Source organism: Mchenga conophoros, linkage group LG7 (assembly GCF_057382185.1).
Source record: "Mchenga conophoros isolate Kocher_MC1m ecotype Shallow Benthic linkage group LG7, M_conophoros_male_GT1.1, whole genome shotgun sequence".
Lineage (NCBI taxonomy): Eukaryota > Metazoa > Chordata > Actinopteri > Cichliformes > Cichlidae > Mchenga > Mchenga conophoros.
In genome coordinates, this window is record NC_140532.1 from 65,863,586 (window position 1) to 65,886,802 (window position 23,217).

Genomic DNA, 23,217 nt, shown 5'->3' on the forward strand with positions numbered 1-23,217 from the left:
GATGCAGGCCGGCATTCTAGCAAATAAATATTGTGTTTAAAATATTTTACAACAAGATCAAACAAAAAATAAACCCTTAAAAATCAGGATCCGAAACAAGTACAGAAACAGTATCATATTGCCCACTAGAAGCAACTTATTAAGTCTGTATATGTATACTTGCTATACATACTTTAATAAAAATGATTCTTGATAAGAAACTTTGCATCCTTTATGTTTTGGTTCTTATGTCAGAGTCTGTGACAAAGTCAAAAGGAAGATTAAGAAATTTTAGCATTAATAACACACAATGGAGTACACACCACCGATACATATAAATGTTTTGTGAATCGGTATACTTCCATTAGGTGTGAAAAAAGCATTTGTAGTTCCAGAGAAACTACTGACATTGACCCTTTCAAGCACCACGCTTGAAATAAATGAAAAGCCTTGTCACATTAACATCTGACCTTTGTCTTAGTGGAGAGATAACCAACAGTTACTAATGAGCTTTTGTATCTTGCTCAAGAAAACTGATAAGGAAATGTAAAATGAAGCTTCCAGTAGTTGGAGGACTTCCCCAAACTGGTTTCCAGCCTCTCAGTCTTGGTCAATTATTACCCTCTCTAACATATCACAGCCAAATAACTGCGGGGTCACAGTAGGAACCAGCAGGAGAGAAGAAAACAATGTACGACCGAAGGATGCTGACGAAGCTGAGCGAAGCACTGTGGAACTATCACAGCCTTCTCCTGATCATCCTCACGCCGCTGCTGCTGCTCCCTCTTCCTCTGGTCATCGGAACAAAGGTGCGTGCACAAATATGACGGGAACTGTATCCCCTCCATAACGGTTTAATTTAACTGAAATTGCACTGATCAGTGTTTTTAAGCAGCACCTATCATTATTTGCATATTGTGAAATATGTTGCCACTGCTAGTTTTAATTGTATAGCACATAAACTTTATGATATGATCTCAGTAGGTTGTAGCTATTGTAGAGTTTTTGTGATGATCTGAACAGTCTCTGTGCTTTATTAAGTTTACGTTGGCTCTTTATTTGCTTTCCTATCAGCCAGTCATGGATTTGTACTTATACACTTTTTTCAACTCTAAGCACTACGAGATCTTTTACACTTTTTCCCGTCACTATAAATACGGCTAACAGACCCTTGTACTTAGTGCCATCTGACCCTTGATCCTTTTCAAAAACTTTCTGCATATAAAACTTTATATACTCATAAAATGAAAACACATAAAATGAAACCTCATGGTTAGTTTTTACAATTTCAGTTAACAAATGATTTGTCTGGGATTGCAAATAAAGCTCAATATCCGATTACAGAAAGTTTGACCTACATTGAAAATAGGTCAAAGGAAAGCCTTTGCAGTGCAAAAACAAAGCTTGCCAGTGGGATTTTGTTTTTCAGGCTATAATAAGATTTGATATATTTAGTTGGATTTAGTTAGTGGTCTCGAGACCACTTTTACGTGGTCTTGGTCTCGAATCCCTCAGTCTTGTCTTGGTCTCGCTGTCTCGGTCTTGCTGTCTCAGATCGACATAGTGGTCAGGAGATTTGGAGTCAACAGTATCCATGACACACAACGTAACATTCGATAATGTGTTATGCGCAAAAGCATCAGCTCTAAGAGCCGTGCTTAGAGAGTGCTTTGTGGTGAATCAGAAGAGTCGACTCCCATTGAGCGAGAGCCGCTCCTCAATGTCCTTTCGCTGCTCAGCTCTCACACAGTGGCTCAGCTATGCTCCAATCCCTCCATATTGTGGCCAATCATGTGCGAGGATATAGGATAATATCATTATGTGAAAAACAGAGAGGGTGAGAGACGTGACAGTCAAGTGGAGCGTGCGTCTGTCCTCTCAGTAAGTGAGTGAGACAGTAGACAGCGGTGAGGAGGGCTGTGCGAGTGCATCGCAAAAACACATAAATATGCCTGAGACCCGTAAACAAAGCAGCATCTGGCTGCAGTTTAAAGACTTTTTTGTCTCGGTCTCATCTCGACTTTGTCTTGGTCTTCGTCTTGTATTGGTCTCGATACCCTCTGGTCTTGGTATTGTCTTGGTTTAGGCGGTCTTGACTACAAGTCTAATATTTAGTACAGATCAGAACAAGATTGTTTCAGGAGAACCTAGAATTCCATGAAAGTCCATGAAGCAGCAAATCAAGTGCACAGCATAAACTGACACAGAGCACATGAGAGAATAGCTGAGACAAAGCACAAGGGGGAGACGGCACTATTTTTTTTTAAATGGGGAGCATTCAGGTCGACACATCAGTGAGGAAAAGAGACATGTCTGCATGAGATCGATGCAATTATGGGTGAGGAAGTAACAATAAATATTAGACACAAACAACCACTAAAAACCAAACAAGGAAACTCCAACAGAAACGTAAACTCTGCATAAGGAAAGGACTCAAAGGAAAAGAATGTGAAGTGAAGGGAACTAATAACTTCCGATATGCAAAGTAACTGCAAGAATTCAAGACTGACAAGATCAACAGACAAGCTAATAATAATAAAAACGGGAAACATTATTGCACTATCAAGCAGAACTTGATAGTGTGACACCCAAAATGCTGGGCGCTGATTGTGAAGCCTGGTGGTGGAAATGTTCATGCAGATCCACAACTGGATGGTTCAAAAAAAGAAAAGAAAAAAGTAAAGATAATAGAAAGATAACCGCTGGAATGAAGGTTAAATTAGACAATGCTTCAGTCCAAATAACTAGCTAAAGGTGTTTGAAGGTAGCTGCTGAGTGACGAGAGAGACTCTGGCTTAGTGGACAAGCTGCTGCGTCTAATCTTTGCATTACATTTATATAAAAATGACCTTTAGCTATAATTACAGTCATCGATGTGTTTGTGTGTGTGTAATCGTGTTTTCCCTGTAGGAGGCAGAATGTGGCTTTGTGTTGCTGCTGATGGCAATATACTGGATAACAGAGGTGATTCCACTGTCCATGACCGCCATGCTCCCCGCCATCCTCTTTCCCCTGTGTGGTATCATGTCGTCCTCCAATGTGAGTCAATCAGAGTTACAGAGGACAAAATGTTCTTCGTCTTAAGGATTGTTATTCTTTATGAATGCACAGCAGCAGATGTGCTACTTGTGTCCCTGCATGTGGAAAAAGAAGCACTGACTTCAACATGAAATTTTTCTTTTTTTTCTTGACAAATAATAAAGAGCCCTGTTTTCCTAATTTCTTGCTCTGTATGATTTACAGCTCAGAACAATTGTTGGTACTGATCCAATTATTTAATATTTTCCAGTGCATCTGTGTGTTTTTTAAAGCTGTATTTTTAATTGGTTTATCTGTTACTTGTTAACTCCCTGTATAACATTTTCTTTGGCCACAAACTCAAATTTGAAAATGGGCTTAAATTTTTACTCCTCTTCCTCAATTACTCTATAGCAGCTCTCTGTTCTAAAATCACCTTTCTCCTCTAGGTGGCAAAGGAGTATTTTAATAACTTCCACTTCCTGCTTGTGGGTGTTATCTGCCTCGCCACGTCCATCGAGAAGTGGGGCCTCCACCGCAGAGTCGCCCTGAGGCTCGTCACCTTGGTGGGGGTCAACCCTGCTTGGTGAGCATCTTCGTTCTCTGCTGTTGGATTCAAATTTTGTATTTCTTCGAGATTTAAGTGTGAAGGCTCCATTGTTGCTTTTTGAACACACCACTGTCTCCTTCAGGTTGTTGCTTGGCTTCATGTCCGGCTGTGCCTTCCTCTCAATGTGGGTCCAAAACACATCAGCTGTTACCATGGTGATGCCCATCGTAGATGCTGTTCTCAAACAGATTCTAAAGGCGAATGAAGAGGGATACTCTGGTGAAGACAACCCTACCCTGGAGCTGGACGGTACCTGCACAAACAGTATACTTTACTTTATAAAAGCACAAAATATAATTAAAAGTGTGAGATAGCTGTGTGTCTTTGAGCTTACAGTAGGATGGAACTTGTGGCCCTGACTATAATCTGTCATTTTTTCAGAAATCAACAACTGTACTGCAAAAAATAAAGAAGCTCTGAGGTATGTAAAGCATGGGGATTCACTGCTGCCCTCTGGGTTCAGGGTGTTCTAAGTTTTTGTTTCTGATGTGCTTGAAGAGCAGTTGAATCCCTTATTCCTCTCTCAGTGACAGCACAGAGCCAGATGTCCCCACAGAAACCTTCACTTCTGTTCAAATACCAGCAGAGTTGCAGCCTGCAGCAGACGAGGTGCAAAAAAGCACCAAATAAACACAGAATAAAATTATTCTTTGATATTTTTCCAGTTCTGCATGTTCTGCTACTTCCGCTAAATCTGCTTCTCTCTGCATTTTGTCTTACAGGCTGCAGAAAACGTACCCACGGCCTCCCACAGGGACACAGGATGTCAACGGGGTCGGATGCTATGCAAAGCCATGTGCATCGGCATTGCCTACTCCTCCAACATCGGCGGCATCACCACGCTGCCCGGAACCTCTCCTAACCTCATATTCGCTGAGCACCTCAACCGGTGAGTGTCTTGTAAGTAGAATCTATCAATTCTCATTGGCTGCACTTTGAGAGTCACCATGGCAAGTCAGGACATCAAAGACATTACATTCATGCAAATGAATTGCAAGCTGTGTGGTCAAATGTTTGCTTATGCTGGAGGTACATCCCCTCTCTGTTGTAATGAAGTTTTACTCAGGATCATTATTCCAAAAAAGTAATGTTTTACTCTTATTACACAGAACACAGCTAAAATTAATCCAGTATGTTACTTAATTACTCCACAGAGAAAGTAACTTGTTTTCTCTACTCATTACTTTCAAGTTTCTCTGTAAAATTACTCTGAACATATTGTCTCATAATTACCATTTAACATCAGAAACCTCCAATTACAGCCCTACACACCAACACAAACCCTACCTAATGAAAACACACATACGATCTTTCTTTTAGTCTTCAGGAACATAAAGTCGATAAAAACCAGCACAAAGAGACTTTAAAGTGATTCTACTTTAGAAACATGAACAGGCACAAATGAAGGCTTGCCGTTCATGTTTGGTTAATTCAGTCTGCTGCACAGCTAGAATGAACTAAATGATTGAAAGACTGCTGTAAAAACAAACAAACAATGTTCTCCAAACACTGTCTTTACATTCAGCGTTTACCCAGACTGCAACAGCATCAACTTTGCCAACTGGCTCCTGTTGTGCCTGCCCATCAGTGTTATCATGCTGCTGATGACATGGTTGTGGCTGTATTGGATCTTCATTGGCTCAGAGTGAGTGTCAGCATACCATCTGCAGAGCCAATCACCTGCTATCAGTGCTATTCTATTCTGACTACTCTTTGTGCACACTCCATTATTTTTTCTCTTTTATCAGTTTCATCATCCTATTCTGATTTCTTTGCATTGATTAATTAGTGAAAGTATCATCACATCACATTTATGTCTTTATTGTTGTAAATATTTATTAGAGTTTTGACGATGATGAACCATTTTTTTTCATATTTATGCTTTTGTGCTTTGTTAATAATGCCATCAACAGAGACTACATAAAACAGTGTCATTCAACACGGCTGGTTTGCTCTCGAACTTTAAGTTCTTTAAAAAGGAACTAAAGAACATAAATGCTGTTTGACAGTTTTGTGGGCCTATTTAAAGCAACTTAAATGTGCAAGTTTTTTATTCTGAAGGTTTACTGTTGGCCAGTCCACCGCACACCTACAGGTAGCCATTGAAGCGGCTGGAAGATCAGCTAAGCTGTTAACTGAACTTTTAAAATACAGTGCATATACTGTAGTACCCTTTAAACAGAGCCAAAAACCACCCCCATAAAAACACTCGAAACCATCAATCCATGCATCCATCCATGCATCCACCCATCTTCTTCCAGTAATCCGGGGCGGGGTTGTGGGGGCAGCAACCTAAGCAGAGAAGCCCAGAATTCCCTCTGCCTGGCCACCAGCCCATCCATCACTCGTATCAGCAATCTCGTCCTTTCGGTCACAATCAACAGCTCGTGACCATAGGTGAGGGTAGAGACGTCGATCGACTGGTAAAATGAGAGCTTCGCTTTTAAACTCAGCTCTCTTCACCACGACAGACCGGTACAGCGTCCACATCACTGCAACCGCAGCACCAATCCATCTGTCGATCTTCCGCTTCCTTCTCTTGTCTCTTGTAAACGAGATCCAGAGATGTTTTCAGTCGAAGTCAGTAGCGTTCAATCCGCAATATACACAGTGCAGGTAGGCCACCGCTTTCCCCTCCTGAGTCACCTGACGGTGTGCTAGAATCTCTTTTTAGTCTTTTTCCATGGCCTCTCCAAACTCCTACCACACCTGACTTTTTGCTTCAGCCCCTGCCCAAGCCATGTTTCGCTTGGTCTGTCGGTACATATCAACTGCCTCCAAAGTCCCACAAGCTAAACAAGCCAGATTGGCCTCCTTCTTCAGCTTTGTGGATCCCTTCACCTCTGGTGCCCAACATTTGGTTTGGCAATGGAGGTGCTGAACATGGTCCAGTCAGCCTCAATGTCACCATTCTCCCTCGGAATGCCCTTGAAGCTCTGCCGGAGGTATGCGTAGACGATCTCACAAACCTATGGCCTCTGCCAGGTGTTCCCAGCACAAATTCACTATACGTTTGGGTGCGCCAGGTCTGTCCAGCGTCCTCCCCCGCCACCTGATCCAACTCACCACCCGGTGGTGATCAGTTGACACCTCAGCCCCTCTCTTTACCCAAGTGTCCAGAACAAATGGCCGCAGGTCTGGTGATACGATTGTAAAATCGATCACTGACTTGCAGACTAGGGTGTCCATGCATGTATGGACACTCTTATGTTCAAACAGGTCTCATTAACGTTGCCCACATGAGCGTTGAAGTCTCCCAGTAGGACAACGGAGTTCCCAGGTGGAGCACCTTCAAGCACCCCACCCAGGGACTCCAAGAAGGCTGGGTAGTCTGAACCGTCAGTCGGCACATAAGAGCAGACAACAGTCAGGACCTGTTCACTCACCCGAAGGCGCAGGGAAGAAACCCGCTCGTCTGCTGGGAGAAACCCCAAAGTACAGGCAGCAAGCCGAGGGGATCCTAGGATACCCACCGCAGCATGCACACCATGGGAGACCCTACCAGGGGAAAAGGTATCGATTTGCAGAGGGGACACTCCAAACTATCCTCCAAAAGTCTGCAATATTTTCCCAAAATGTGTTATTTGCATGTGGACTGTGGACTGGCAGACCGGGGTGGTGGTCCCCATCTTTAAGAAGGGGGACCGGAGGGTGTGTTCCAACTACAGGGGGATCACACTCCTCAGCCTCCCTGGGAAAGTCTATGCCAGGGTGCTGGAAAGGAGAGTTCGTCCGTTAGTCGAACCTCGGATACAGGAGGAACAATGTGGTTTTCGTCCTGGTCGCGAAACACTGGACCAGCTCTTTATCCTCTCCAGGATACTTGAGGGTGCATGGGAGTTTGCCCAACCAGTCTACATGTGTTTTGTGGACTTGGAGAAGGCATTCGACCGTGTCCCTCGGGGTGTCCTGTGGGAGGTGTTGCGGGAATATGGGGTGTCTGGCCCATTGCTACGGGCCATTCGATCCCTATACAACCGACAGGATTTCTAGGCGCAGCCAGGTGGCGGAGGGCTTTCGCTTTGGTGGCCTCAGAATCTCATCTCTGATTTTTGCAGATGATGTGGTTCTGTTGGCTTCATCGGGTGAGGGCCTCCAGCTCGCACTGGAACGGTTCGCAGCCGAGTGTGAAGCAGCGGGAATGAGGATCAGCACCTCCAAATCTGAGGCCATGGTTCTCAGCCGGAAAAGGGTGGAGTGCCCACTCCAGGTCGGGGATGAGTTCCTGCCCCAAGTGGAGGAGTTCAAGTATCTCGGGGTCTTGTTCGCGAGTGATGGGAGAAGGGAGCCGGAGATCGACAGACGGATTGGGGCTGCAGCTGCAGTAATGCGGACGCTGCACCGGTCCGTCGTGGTGAAGAGGGAGCTGAGTGTAAAAGCGAAGCTCTCAATTTACCGGTCGATCTACGTCCCTACCCTCACCTATGGCCACGAGCTGTGGGTAGTGACCGAAAGAACGAGATCGCAGATACAAGCAGCAGAAATGAGCTTCCTCCGAAGGGTGGCTGGCCTCTCCCTTAGAGATAGGGTGAGAAGTTCGGCCATCCGGGAGGGGCTCAGAGTAGAGCAGCTGCTGCTCCACATCGAAAGGAGCCAGCTGAGGTGGTTCGGGCATCTGACAAGGATGCCCCCTGGGCGCCTCCTGGGTGAGGTGTTCCAGGCATGTCCCACCGGGAGGAGGCCCCGGGGCAGACCCAGGACACGCTGGAGAGATTATATCTCTCGGCTGGCCTGGGAACGCCTTGGTATTCCCCCGGATAAGCTGGAGGAGGTGGCTGGGGAGAGGGAGGTCTGGGCCTCTTTGCTTAGGCTGCTGCCCCCGCGACCCGGCCCCGGATAAAGCGGATGAAGATGGATGGATGGATGGATGGTGTTATTTGCATTTGCAGTCATTGATATTTAAGAAATAAGGCAGTAGTCGGACTTCAGGAAATAACAGAGCAGATGACAGCAGGAAGAACAGAAAAAGGAAGAGCAGGGATGGAGGTGAATTTTAAAGCACTCTGCAGTTCTGTAGCAACTGTTGGTGTGGGGGGGGGAGTATCTTTAATAGTTCACTATATTAGATGTGGTCAAAGGTTGAACCATCAGCTGATGTTTGCTGCCAGTGAGATGAGATTGTAATATAATGTAAACATCAGAGGGTCCCAATGTGCAGGTCGTCCTTCTTCAGTAAACATTTGGAGATGGTGGGGAGGAACCTCCAATAAAACCAGGCCCGGCGAGGGGGCTTTTATTGTGACTGGTTAGGAGGGAGTAAGAGAGGAGAAGACAAAAATGGAGAATATGGACAGACAAACTCAAATACAAACTGCAGTACTCAGTGCATTGTGGGATGTTCCCCAGCAGCCTGAGCATAGAGCAACGTCATTTTAGGGTCACCTCTTTCCCAGTATCCGCTTACCTTTGCCAACAAATCATTGCTTGTAAATATATAGATCTGACAGAGCTGATTTTTCCACTACTCAACCAGCCTACTCCACCCAGGTTGATCAACAGCCGCGACGGCCCCATCGTCATGTGCTCACAGGGGGCGTTGCTTGACCTCTAAACCCATCTCAGCTTGCTACTCATCAAAGGTCTCCAACGTCAGGCTCCCATTGCAACCCCATGCCGTTTGCCCCTAACTTCTTTATCACTGCATTTCCATGCTCCGGCTGAAGTACAGTGACTACTTACTGGCCTGCACACTATGTTGCTGCTTGCCTTCTTCGGGTTTCTACGCTGTTCAGAATTGACCTCCTTATCGACAAAATTCCATCCGGATCTTTATCCCTGCTTAAGCAACCGCCGCCCAGTCTCCAAAAACTGCTTCATCTTCTTCTTCAGACAAAGCAAAACCAACCAATTGCGCAGCCGCTTTTTGATATTTTACTTTAAAATAAACTCACCTTTAAGCCCCTTTGAATTGCTGACCCATTACCTCTACCTCAGAAAATCCCAGCATAACTTACATTCAGACCTTCAGCTCATCATCGAATCCAGCCACATCCCAACCAGATCATAGTTTCTTTCACATTTTTGGCAAGTTTTATGGTGTCCAGGATTTCTCCTAATCTCTTCTTTGGCCATTCCTTCCACATTGGTACAGCAACTTATGCCTCCCGCAAAGGAATTACGGACCACTTAATCAAGCTCACGGTCCGATGGTCATCACAAGACTACCAGTTATACATTCGCAACAATCTCCAAGACCTTCACAATGTCCAATCTTCGCTTCTGCTAGGGGATGCCTTCTTTGGGGATCTGCCCCACCCAGGAGCTGCTGCCAGTCCCCTCCGAGGCCTTCCCCAAATCGCAGCATCAGTCCACGGTCTCTCATCCATCATCATTCATCGTAACTGAAGATGTGGTCCCAGCTAGTGAAAGTAAAATTCAGACCCACTAAGTATTTGAATAACTTGGTTATAATTTATATATTTTCATCCATCCATCCGCTTCCGCTTATCCTTTTCAGGGTCGCGGGGGGTGCTGGAGCCTATCCCAACTGTCATAGGGCGAGAGGCGGGGCACACCCTGGACAGGTCGCCAGTCTGTCGCAGGGCTAACACACAGAGACAGACAACCATTTGCACTCACATTCACTCCCGCATTCATACCTATGGGCAGTTTTTGCCTATCCCCACAAACTGCCCACGCAAACGCCCACACAGAAAGACCCCGGCCTGATGGTGGAATTAAACTCAGGACCTTCTTGCTGTGCGGCAATAGCGCTAACCACGCGCCACTGTGCTGACTATATAGTTTCACAACTATGTAAATATATAATTATTTTTTCATTGTCTATCTGTGCTTTTAACCAAACACAGTCAGTCATTAAATTCAGTGTGGGCACTTCCTCTTTCTCTCTCTCTCTCTCTCTCTCTCTCTTTCTCTCTCTCTCTCTCTCTCTCTCTTACGCAGCTTCAAGTTCCTGTGGCAGTGTCGGGGAGAGCAGTCTGAGAGAGAGAGGGCGGTGAAAAAGGTGCTGGAAGACGAGTACAAGAAGCTGGGAGCCATTCGGTGATCTCTCATTCGTTCATTTACACACTTGTTTATTCTTCAAAGTAATCAGCTTGATCATTTATTCATTCATGCGTGATCATTACTGCTGTCAGGCATTAATATGTCCATTTATCTATTCATCCATTCACTGACCTCAAATATTAGAAACAGGCAAATGAATGGTCATTCATTTTTGTATTCGGTGTTTTGAATAAAAAACAAACAAACATAAAAATTGAACTATATATGCATCGTCTAAAACACCTATATTAATACACATGGTAAAAATAATCAGAATATAAATGTTTACCCCATTTTTTAACCCCTTATTTGGAATTTTATTGGGACAACCTGCCTAATCCAGAATGACTAAGGGTCTCCAGAAGGTTGCCTGAAGCGTTCTTCTGTAGAAAAACCTTCACAGTTTTTGTTTGCTTTGTTGTGCAGACAGGTCATGATTTCTACAAAGAGACATTGCTTCTGCATTTTTCAGTCTTTTTCTTTTCGTTTTTGGGATTCATTCAGAATAAATGCATTTATTTATTTACTTGTTTTTTGGGTGCACTTTGAACATAACAAGGCAAGGGCCACCTGGTTTTATATTCATGAGAGGGAGACATTTATCTCACAAACTGACCAACTCAGGCCAAATGAGATGGATAAAGACATCTATAGCCTGGAGGTTTGGTGAACTCTCTCTCTGTCAGCACATATATAACTTACAATATAACTCTTTTAAAGAGCTATATTTTCATTCAGGAATTTATTTAATAATACAGAGGGTTTTACATTACCTTAGATTGCCATCATTCATTTACTTGTTGATCAGTTATTGACAGAAAGACATTCCTATGATAATTTATGCATTCACACATTCATTCGTTCCCTCTCTCCAGTTCTCAGGAGATCTTCACCGGGGTGGTTTTTGTGGTCATGGTTTTGTTGTGGTTGACCAGATCTCCAGGTTTTATACCCGGCTGGGCTTCCCTCTTCCCTCAGTGAGTCACAACCTTCTTTTATTTTCTTGGAAATTATTCAAACTTATTCCCAAGTACAAGGTGTGATCTTAAAGCCCTCGATTTTTTTCCCCATTAAAGCAACAACAACAACAAACCCATAGTTTAATTTTGTCCAGTGTCCTTCTACAGCGCTCCTGCTATAGATCGTTCTGTAGAGGTCACAATCTTACTATTTGTTCTGGATCTCTGCCACTGTGTCAACTCAAACTTGATCTTGAAATGGAGATATGGAAACTATAATGCCTGCAGGCAATAATATGCACCCTGAAAGTTTCCGCTGAATGTTCTCTTCAGGTGTTTCTGGAGAGTCGAGCTCCCCTCCAGGAGTCTGATGCTTGAAAATTAGTGCACAACCCCATGAATATCAAGAAAAAAAATCGTGGTTCACATGCACATTCGTGTATCTGAATGTGCTGCAGGCTCTCTCCTAAAACTGCTGTCTGTTCAACAGCCAGAACAGATTTCTCGGGAAGAAATAAACAGTAGTGCTGAAGCATCCAGAGAGGCATGTGGAGACAACCTTGAAGCAAATACTCTTAAATGTAGTATCATTTTGAAAAATTCCACCTCTTCCAAGAGCAACATGAGAAGTCGTACACTGTTAAAAATATGTATTGTTTCCTCTTTGTAATGCAAAGAACCAGAGTTACCAGCTGTTTCACGAAAGAACTTTTCTAATACAGAGAAGTTCATCTGGGAGTCACTTTCAGTAGAAACCAACAGACTTATTGTTGGTTTTGACCTTTCCAGGCAGTTTCTTGATAGAATGACAAATATCAGACCAGATTCTTTGGGAAACACATATATTTATGATTTTTCACAGCAGCATTGAACCATGACCCAGCTGATCACTTTTTCTGTTTTTCAGTAAATCCAACTACATCACAGATGCCACTGTGGCTCTGGTGCTGGGCGTCCTCCTCTTCATCGTACCTGCTCACGGACCCTCCAGAAAATATGGTAAATGTATGGAACGTGGCTTGTTGTTTACTCAGACGTTGAAGGCTAACACAAGTACTCAAAGAGCCCCAGAGCAGGAAATTAGCATAATTGGTTGAGTTTAAGTAGTGTAGATTTACTACTGTAGATAACTTTTGTTTTTCTTAATTCTTCTTAATACAGTTTTCCTACAATACATTATTCTCACTTCTTTGGTTATTGTGTCCTATGTATATCAAGCTTTTACATAAAAAAAATAAACTTTAAGCTGCACAGAAATGTGTGAATACCTAAAATCAGTAAAGTATTAACACTCATTTAAATCTCAGAGGTTCTGAACAGCTTGTCTGTTTTTCAGCATCTGTGCCATCAGTCCCAGTAAATGTTTTTCTCTCTCCATTCAGAGTCAATGATTTCCTGGAAAGAGTTTCAGGCCTCCATGCCGTGGCAAGTTGCCCTGATGGTCAGTGGAGGCTTTGCCCTCGCTAAAGGTGCAGAGGTATGCTGACATACAAATTACACTTCATTCAGAACAGTTTCCTCATACCGAACAAGAAGAAATTTGATGCAAACATTGTAAAGCTAACACAGAAAAACCTCAGGTCCAGATAAAAAACAGCTCCCTGGTGCAGATCATTGGGGATTACAACAACTTTAACCGGACTACTCCCCTGATTGTGTCAACATTGTTTTCAGTCAGTGCTCACGATCAGAAAGATTATAGTAAAACTTACTGAAAAGCATGAAATAAAAAAAGGATCAAGATTGTTTAGCTTAAAGTTAAACCATAAGTACACTCAAATAACATAGTTTTGAGTGCACTTCAATTATATCTCTGTCTATCTCTGTCTCTAGAGATAAACAGCGACAGATATAGAGATAGATAAAGATATAGGCCAACCGACTGTGGTTGTAAAAAGACTTCAGGACCTACAGAGGTCAGTGCAAACACCTTCTCTTTGAATTGCCCTCTGTACGCACTTTGCTGCTCAGTTTATGGGCTCAGTCACTCATTTAGACTCAAGCTGAACAAAAAAGTCTTTTTTGTGAATTTTGCCATGGTATGGCTAACTGTGCATTGTCCACTGACAATTTCTCTACAATTGAAATCATTAATTAACGAACAAATGGCTTCACAGTCAGACCAGCCTGTCCTCATTGCATCTGGTCATATGTCCACAAATGTCATGTCAAATCTTCAAAATGGGCCTTCAGAAACCAGTGGTTGATATAATGGCACCTAAAGCTGGTATAAAATCTGCTGTACACTTAACATGTGTGTTTGTTTGTGTGTGCAGGAGTCAGGTCTGTCTTTATGGCTGGCCAGGCTGATGACACCTCTGGGCGACCTCCCGGTCTTAGCCACAGTCACAGTGGCCTGCCTCCTTACCACCACACTGACAGAGGTGGCCAGCAACGCTGCCACCATCACCATCTTCCTCCCCATTCTCTCTCCTCTGGTTAGTTCAGTGTGTTATACTTTACAGATCCGCCAAAATGCTAAGAATTACTGTTCAATTTTGAGCTCAGTATTTTATTCTTGGACTTTACTAGAGTACTTAAAATAATCATTATTTATCTTACACTGGGCTGTGGAGGAATCCCTCCGTTCATGGTCTGCTTGAAACAAACCGTTTAAATCCACTCCCTTTAACCCTACTTTCTTCTGATTAGCTTCTCCCGACAAATACAACACGCAAGGGATGAGCAGCAATTTTATACTCATGTTGAATTAATGAGCTCTTTAGAAATCAGCTGTGCACCACGGGTGCTGGTCTGGGCCTTTCCTGCGCGTTGTTCCCCGTTTCACCGTCAAATCCAGCACTAGAGCCAAATTAGTGAAAAATAACTCTGAAAAAATAAGTAAAACTGTGTGGTTTCAGCTTCCAGATGATTCATTTTCTTCAGAATCTGCTTTTTCATTTGTTGAGCCTAAATGCTATTTGATGCCTGTAAATTCTTTAACTTCCATAACATCAACTTAGCGTGAGGTCGGCCTCCAGTTCAAGCATTAATTTAAGTGCTCGAGTGCTAAGACTATGCAGAGACACGTCTTCAAGATTCCTCTCATGTCTCCTCAGTCCTGACCTCATCAGTGTTTTCAGTCTGATAAATTCAGCTTTTTTGAGGGAAACTGCTGTGACATCTGAGTTGTTCTGCTGTTTCAGTGTTTTGCTTTAGCTGCAGTTTGTACTGTTTATGAGCTTTAAGATTTTGTTTCAACATAAAACAGAGCATATGGAACTTACAACAAAAGAGACGACCACATCAAGGCTAACAACTCTTTTTACAGTTCTGTCTCAAGTCCTTCGGACCCCCCATAAGTAGGAAGGGGTTTCTCCAGGAAGTGTGCAGAACTTACTCATTTAGCTTTTCTAAGGGACATTTAGTTCTCTGATCTCTGGGTTGGCTGAGAGATTCAACCCTCATCGTTGACCTCCAAAAGAAGATGGTGCCTCTGTCTGCTGGCCTTGAGCACGTTCCTCTGGTCAAGTCAAACCACTCATTTGTATACTTGTGTTTTTTTGGTGGAGCACAATTCTTGAAACAGTAGTCTGGATGTTCACAGGTGGTCCATCACAGAGTTTCACACCCGGGCAGTAAATCAAAGATATTACATTTGTGCAAAGTAATTGCATGTTGGCGCATGTTGGAGATATTTCCCCTCTTTGTTGTGATCAGTGTTAGGGTCATTACTAAAAAAAATGCACATATTAGAACACTTTTCGTAAAAGTAATGTAGTACATTAATTAATTACTAACAGGAGGAAGTAATTCATTACACGTTACTTTCTCGTTACTCCGTAAAAATGACCTGAAACACATCGTTTTTCATTAATTTCTTTTTTTTTAAATGCATTGTTCCTCTTGTGTTTTACTTTTCGTACAATTACCATTTAACCATATAAACCTATATGCTACAGACACACGTAATATTTCCCTGAATTGACTCTGGTTTAAAAAATACAAAAAGAACAGGTCCAAACGGAGGCAGTTTGTGAACAAAGCATCCTGACCAAGTTAGAGGGGGGGATGTCAAGTTGGCAATGTCTATCTTTTCAACCAGTACCACTGCAAAGCATGCAATAGACACACCCGTCGACCATGTCCATCCCAAGCTTTGCATCTTCAAAGCGTGAAATGGACATGCATGCAAAAGGTACAGTAAGCTGCAGTACCAGCAGAGGGCGATATTTAACTTCAGGCCAACACGAAAATAATCACAGGAACGCATTTAAACAGACGTTACTAACACATTTACATGTAAATACATATTGCCCCCCCCCCCCTTAATCCTTTGAATGAATGTTAATAAAAGTTTTTATAATAAAAACTAATTATTGTTATTTAATCTCACTAATGTGGGAAATATTTATGAGAGATTGTTCTCGCTTCAGGCCGAGGCCATACACGTCAACCCTTTGTACATCCTGATCCCCGCCACCCTGTGCACATCCTTCTCCTTCCTCCTGCCAGTGTCCAACCCACCAGGTGCTGTGGTGTATGGCTATGGACACTTTACCACCCTAGATATGGTGAGTTCTGTCACAAGAAAATAGAGGTTGCAACTAGAAATAACTCTTTCACTAAATGTATGCTGGCCATAATTCACAAGAAAAATCTGATCCTGTCTGCTGCAGGTTAAGGCGGGACTTGGCGTCAACACGATTGGAGTCCTCGCCGTCCTGCTGGCCATGGCAACTTGGGGAATTCCTTTGTTCTCGCTGGATACGTACCCCGACTGGGCACCGACCTTCAACTCCACGACGCCTTGATGAGCGGACTCCGGGCGTAGTTTTCAGTGGTCAGACTCTGAATCCTGAAAGAGACTCAAAAAAGGCTCCCGAGTTCGACGCTTAAGAAATAGATTAATGTGCTTTAACTAACCCAAAGCTGAATGGGTGTATTCATGTTTCTGTAGTGGTGTTACTGCTTCCTCTCCACCAACAGGTAAACATTTAGAAGCCCCTGTTTCGGTGCTGCAGTCGCGGTAAACCTGGTTGCCAACAAAAAACATTTAAAGAAGTCATGTTGTCAGCAAATCTAATGTGCAGACCCAGGCTAATAATCAGTTTATCTTACTACATCTTCTTTTTCTCTATCATAACACTCCACTGTTTTTCAAAAGTCAGGATGAGATATCCTCCTAAAAATCCCCCCAAATACTCCCAAACTGCAGCTTAGCAGAGAAGAGAATGACGTCTTTGCTGCCGTCCTGAGTCATTTTGCATTCAACAATAGACGCCCAGCCCTGAAAACCTTTGAATTTGCACTTCTTCATTGCACCTTTTGAAAGTTATTTACTATACTTTATAGGTAAATTAATATAAAAAAAATTTGCCAACTGAAGTTTGATGTCACGGAATGTTACTGGAATAAACAATCAGAGCAATTTGAGTTTTTCTATTTGTTACCATCATGCTGAGTGCTGCTGCAGGCAGGATGAGGACCTAAACGCAGGACTCGAAACAATAAGGTAAACTGAAGGAAGCAGCTTATTGCACTGTAGCAAAACCTTTACAAACACAGAAAAGAAAACCTGGACGGGGACCTAAAAGAAAACAGGGAGCTAGGAACAAGGGTAAACCAGAAACAAGTGGAAGAACACGGGGAACACAGCTGGGAGAGATCAAACATGACGAGACAGGGAATAAGCAAAACTGAATACCCTAAACGCAGGACAAGGAACTATCAAAATAAAACAGGAAACATGAGACGCGGGTTACACACTGGGGGCGCCCAAATTCATGGGCTGCATCCTCCCGAGGCCGCATTTGTAGGCCAATTACGTCACAGCGACGCAACGAAGGCTGTCCAAATTCGTAGACTCCTCCGAATGCGGCCGACAAATGCGTTCTCCTTTTCCCCAGATTCGAAGGACGGGTCAGGTGTATCCTTCGTGGCCCACCATATCCCAGGATTCATAGCGCAGCCCAGCCAATTTCCGTTTCCATCAATGGCGGGAGCTACTTAGTTTTAATATTACTCTTATTATTCTTTCTGGGTCACAAAATAAACTTTTAAGATATTTTTAGGCGAGAATGTAGCTGTGTAAACCTCAAATATCTGCTCGGTTTATCAAGACATCACATATTTGCAAAAGTGCTCCAACGTTTTCAGAGACGTCTGTTACCCACCAGCTCCATAGCGAGCCGGGGTTCAAGGCTCACTAGAGCCGGCGAGAACAGCGAACGATGTACGGGGAGTACATCGTTTTCAAACCCCCGCCGTCTTTCGCTACTCAGGTTAAACATGATATATAAGTCACTTAGATAACTTAAACATTTTATTGTTTGGCTTTTTTCAGTGTTTTATTTGTTCCTGAGTAAATCAGTTTGGCTGAGATTAGAACTGAAGAAACATCAAACGGAAAACTGATTAAACAGAAGTGTGAGATGATCGAGAATTTACGCCAGTGTCCTGTTATATTTTAGATAGTGTTGAGATTGGAGAGATATTTTGCTGCTATTGTTAATAACCATCATCATTACCATTGCATTGATAATTAATATTGATATTGCATTCAGATGTTTAAACATATTGGTACCCAATTAGCCTTTATTACAGGTGCAGTTATAACCACTTTAAACTGTTGAGTTAAATCTATAATCTTAAATGCTTTTGAATGCTTTTCATAATCTTAAATGTTTATATGTAGATTACATTGCATTATAAAAGAAAGGCTTAACTCTGAGTACACTCTGTGCCAAAGTAGACAGGAAGCGCAGGCTTTTGCAGAGCATGTTTTGCATCCAGGAAGTATACTTTCATAATGTCTTTGTTCCCTCTGTAAAGTGTGCATTTTGGTTGTCATTTTGAGGAGCTGTTTGAATGATGCTATTTGAATAACCAGGTTATTCATTATTATCTTTTATACTTTTATATTCTTTGATTAAGCTTTTAATAGATGTTCTTGATTAAAACATTTATTCAACATATTACAGATATAGTTTCAGTTAGGTTATTATGCACATGAGAATTGGCCTTTCTTCTCATAAGACAAAGTTCGTGTGAGGTCGAGACTAGGGATGGGTACCGGTGGCACCGGTTCTGACATAAACGGTAGTAACCAGACCGAAAAGCAGCGCACACTTCGGTGCTTTATTTCGGTGCTTTTTTTTCCTGAGCTGTGATACACTTCTAGCCAATCATTTTACGTTTCCGAGGATAGTAGGCGGGTCCAGGTACGTACGTTCTTTTAGAGCAGAGCTACAGATTAAAAATGCCCAAGGTGAAGCGGTCAAAGTCTGGCTGTACTTCACAGCAAAAGATGCAAACTCAGCAGCCTGCAACAAGTGCTTTAAGCTGATACTGTGATACTGTGCAAAGGAGGTAACACCTCAAATCCGATGAAACACCTGGCGACGCATAGCATTTTTTTAAAAGCCGAGAAATGCGCCATATTTGATAGCTTGCTGCGAGACCTCACACCGAGCGCATCTACTGCGGGTGGGTTGCCTGTTATCAGACCCGGAGTTAGCAACATCCCCAAAAACCCGAAGAGGAGAGTCCTGGCCCCTAGCCCTGTCAGTGTAGCAGAAATGATGACGGATGATGAAGCAGCAGCAGCCGTTCTTCTCTGCGTGAGTAGCTTAATGTTGTTCGTGTGTAATTTACGTTGAGTAGGCTAACCACGTTATTACATTAATGCATGTAAGGTGAACTAGCAAACATCATCATAGCTACATGCGGCTGTCTTCTTGTTTGATGGCAGATACTCCCTTCACCCTGGCCAAAAAAGCTAAAATGACCAAAGAAAAAGAGGGAAACAGCTGAACATGAGAGGTTTAGGACAAAGTTTGTGTTTTTTCCATTGTTTAAGCACTGCTTCCAGCCAAGAGTGATACCATATATGCCCCATAGCTGCAGAAAAGGCTAACATTGTTATCTTTTTACAAAAAACCAGCTGAACATGAGAGGTTTTTGGACAAAGTGTGTGTTCTCCATTCTTTAAGCACCGGTTTGAGCACCATTTGAGCACCGGCACCGTTTCAAAAGTACCGATTTGGCACCGGTATCGGATAAAACCTAAACGATACCCATCCCTAGTCGAGACACACACACACCTGCACACACTGTAGGTAGGCTTATGTTCTAGGTGAGAGTTCAGATATATTTTCTTGCAACTGCATTTTTGTGCGTGCAGAATTGCTAGTTTGTTGCAGAACATGGCCCGAGGTTTTGGAGAAGCGAGAGTCAGAAGATGGACAGGAAGCACCTGCCGTGGAGACGGAGACAATGTTATTTTCAAACTGTGTTAAAAGTCACTGTGGTTTTGATTTGACGTATGCATGTATTGTATCTGATGATGCATGAGGGGGCGTTAACCCTGATGAATCAAAAGCAATCTGAAGTGTCTTTTTGGGCGGACATCTACAGCTGATGTTTTGCAGTGTGCATCTCCCCACGCTGCGCGTGGTCATTAAAATCAATTGTTTGACCAAGCTCTTCTAGACCATGGTTGTTTTTACTCTCCTCCTCAATACTGAACCCTTAACAATAGCAAGGAGCAGACAGCTGAGTTTATTAAAGTCCATCCAGACAGCTGGTGACGCAGGTATGAAGGCTAGACCGTCTAATTTCTCACTTCCAGCCTACCCGGCCTTCGGAGGACCCGGCCCACTTATGTATGTATATGTATGTATATATATATATATATATACATACGTATATATATATATATATATACATATATATATATATATATATGTATATATATATATATATATATATATATATATATATATATATATATATATATATATATATATATATATATATATATACGTATATATATATATACGTGTATATATATATATATATACGTATATATATATACATATATATATATATATATGTATATATATATGTATATAGATTGAACTACCAGAAGGCAACATTGCAGACATAGAGGACAGTTACAAGTACTTGGGGATCCCGCAGGCGAATGGGAACCATGAAGAGGCCGCTAGAAAAGCTGCAACCACCAAGTACCTGCAGAGGGTCAGGCAAGTCCTGAGGAGTCAGCTGAATGGTAAGAACAAGATCCGGGCCATCAACACGTACGCCCTGCCCGTGATCAGGTACCCTGCTGGGGTAATAGGCTGGCCAAAGGAGGAGATAGAAGCCACTGACATAAAGACAAGAAAGCTCCTGACCATGCATGGAGGGTTTCACCCCAAGTCCAGCACCCTGAGGCTGTACGCTAAGCGGAAGGAAGGGGGCCGGGGACTGGTGAGTGTCAGCACCACAGTCCAGGATGAGACAACGAACATCCAAGAATACATTGGGAAGATGGCCCCAACTGACCGAGTGCTCAGTGAATACCTCAGGCAGCAGAAACCCAAGAAAGAGGAGGGAGACGAGGAACCATCATGGAAGGACAGGCCCCTGCACGGTATGTACCACCGGCAGATAGAGGAGGTGGCTGATATCCAGAAATCCTACCAGTGGCTGGACAAAGCTGGACTGAAAGACAGCACAGAGGCACTAATCATGGCAGCACAAGAACAAGCTCTGAGCACAAGATCCATAGAGGCTGGGGTCTATCACACCAGGCAAGACCCCAGGTGCAGGCTGTGTAAAGATGCCCCAGAGACAATCCAGCACATAACAGCAGGGTGCAAGATGCTAGCAGGCAAGGCATACATGGAACGCCATAACCAAGTGGCCGGCATAGTGTACAGGAACATCTGTGCCGAGTATAACCTGGAAGTCCCGAGGTCAAAATGGGAGATGCCCCCAAGGGTGGTGGAGAATGACCGAGCTAAGATCCTGTGGGACTTCCAGATACAGACGGACAAAATGGTGGTGGCTAACCAACCGGACATAGTGGTGGTAGACAAACAGAAGCAGACGGCCGTAGTGATCCATGTAGCGGTTCCGAATGACAGCAATATCAGGAAGAAGGAACACGAGAAGCTGGAGAAATACCAAGGGCTCAGAGAAGAGCTCGAGAGGATGTGGAGGGTGAAGGTAACGGTGGTCCCCGTGGTAATCGGAGCACTAGGTGCGGTGACTCCCAAGATAGGCGAGTGGCTCCAGCAGATCCCGGGAATAACATCGGAGATCTCTGTCCAGAAGAGCGCAGTCCTGGGAACAGCTAAGATACTGCGCAGGACCCTCAAGCTCCCAGGCCTCTGGTAGAGGACCCGAGCTTGAAGGATAAACCGCCCGCAGGGGCGTGCTGGGTGTTTTTTTTATATACATATATACGTATATATATATGTATATATACGTATATATGTATATATACGTATATACGTATATATGTATATATACGTATATATGTATATATACGTATATACGTACATATGTATATATATATATACAGTATATATATACGTATATACATATATGTATATATATATATATGTATATATATATATATACATACAGTCAATCGCCCACTTCATTGATGCTTTCCTTGACTCTCCCCTCTCTGATGCTAACTGTAATGGGGTTTTATCAGCGGATGAGCTTGCTAACCTCTTTTATACTACATGCGCTGACATCCTTAATTCTGTGGCACCTCTGAGAATTAAACGTGCCAAATCCTCACAACCCTGGCTAAATGATACTACTCGCGCCCTTAGGCATGAATGTCGTCGTGCTGAAAGAAAATGGAGGAAAGACAAACTCCACGTCTCTCTGGACATCCTCCAAAATTGTCTATCTAAGTATCAAAAGTCTGTTAAAGCTGCCAAATCTGCCTTTTTGTCTAGCATTATTATGACTAATAGCCACAACCCCCGAGCACTTTTTAATACTTTTAATTCTGTGATAAACCCTTGCACTACCACTTATAGGGATGCCTCCCCTGCTCTTTGTGATAAATTCTTAAAGTATTTCTCTGATAAAATCTCAGCTCTAAGGGCTTCTCATCCATCTCATTCATCATCAGTTTTAGACCCAGTTCCAGCTTCTGAATGCTTGACTGTCTTCCAACAGTTTGAGCCAGTGTCTTATTCTGTTTTAAAAGATATAATTGATCATCTCAAAATCTCTGGTTCCCCGCATGATATTCTTCCTTCTCGTTTCTTTAAGGAAGCTTTACATGTTATTGGTCCTTGTATCTTATCTCTGCTGAATGCATCATTGTCATCAGGTTGTGTACCGTCTGTCTATTATGAAAAAGAAAAATCTTGACCCTAATGCTCTCACTAACTACAGGCCGATCTCTAAACTCCCTTTTATTTCCAAAATATTGGAAAAGGTAGTTCTAAAACAACTTCAGGCCTTTTTAGATGCAAATGGTATTAATGACAAGTTTCAGTCTGGTTTTAAACCTCGCCACAGCACAGAGACAGCCTTACTTAGAGTTTTTAATGATCTTCTTTTAACTGTAGATTCTGGATATTCTGTGGTCTTAGTTTTACTTGACTTGTCTGCTGCTTTTGACACGGTTAACCACAACATTCTTCTATCAAGAGTGGAACATGTTGTTGGTCTCAAAGGTTTTTATCTTGGTTTAAATCCTACCTCTCAGAGAGGTCGTTCTCTGTTGCTATGGGGCAACACTCCTCGGCTTCTGCCCCTATTTATTGTGGTGTGCCTCAAGGGTCCGTGCTCGGTCCTGCTCTCTTCTCTTTGTACATGTTGCCCTTGGGATTAATTTTTAGAAAACATAACATCTCCTTTCACTGTTATGCCGATGATATCCAGATT

The 23,217-nt window shown here is 43.0% G+C and overlaps 1 protein-coding gene across 2 annotated transcripts; it reads left to right on the plus strand.

Annotated features, from left to right (window-relative positions):
- The first annotated feature begins 656 nt into the window (after positions 1 to 656).
- LOC146571602 (solute carrier family 13 member 1-like) lies at positions 657 to 19,927 on the plus strand. 2 transcript variants are annotated; one of them, XM_085280860.1, is made up of 15 exons: positions 657 to 788; positions 2,890 to 3,018; positions 3,447 to 3,583; positions 3,690 to 3,871; positions 3,989 to 4,028; positions 4,135 to 4,216; positions 4,330 to 4,496; positions 5,133 to 5,252; positions 10,511 to 10,609; positions 11,488 to 11,589; positions 12,479 to 12,570; positions 12,954 to 13,048; positions 13,848 to 14,009; positions 15,948 to 16,085; positions 16,191 to 19,927. In XM_085280860.1, exons 1-15 carry the CDS (start codon positions 669 to 671, stop codon positions 16,323 to 16,325), a joined length of 1,800 nt encoding a protein of 599 aa, XP_085136986.1. In that variant the 5' UTR covers positions 657 to 668; the 3' UTR covers positions 16,326 to 19,927. The 2 variants fall into 2 exon arrangements, with proteins under 2 accessions (XP_085136986.1, XP_085136987.1); XM_085280861.1 differs by having other exon boundaries at positions 3,690 to 3,856.
- Positions 19,928 to 23,217: the final 3,290 nt, after the last annotated feature.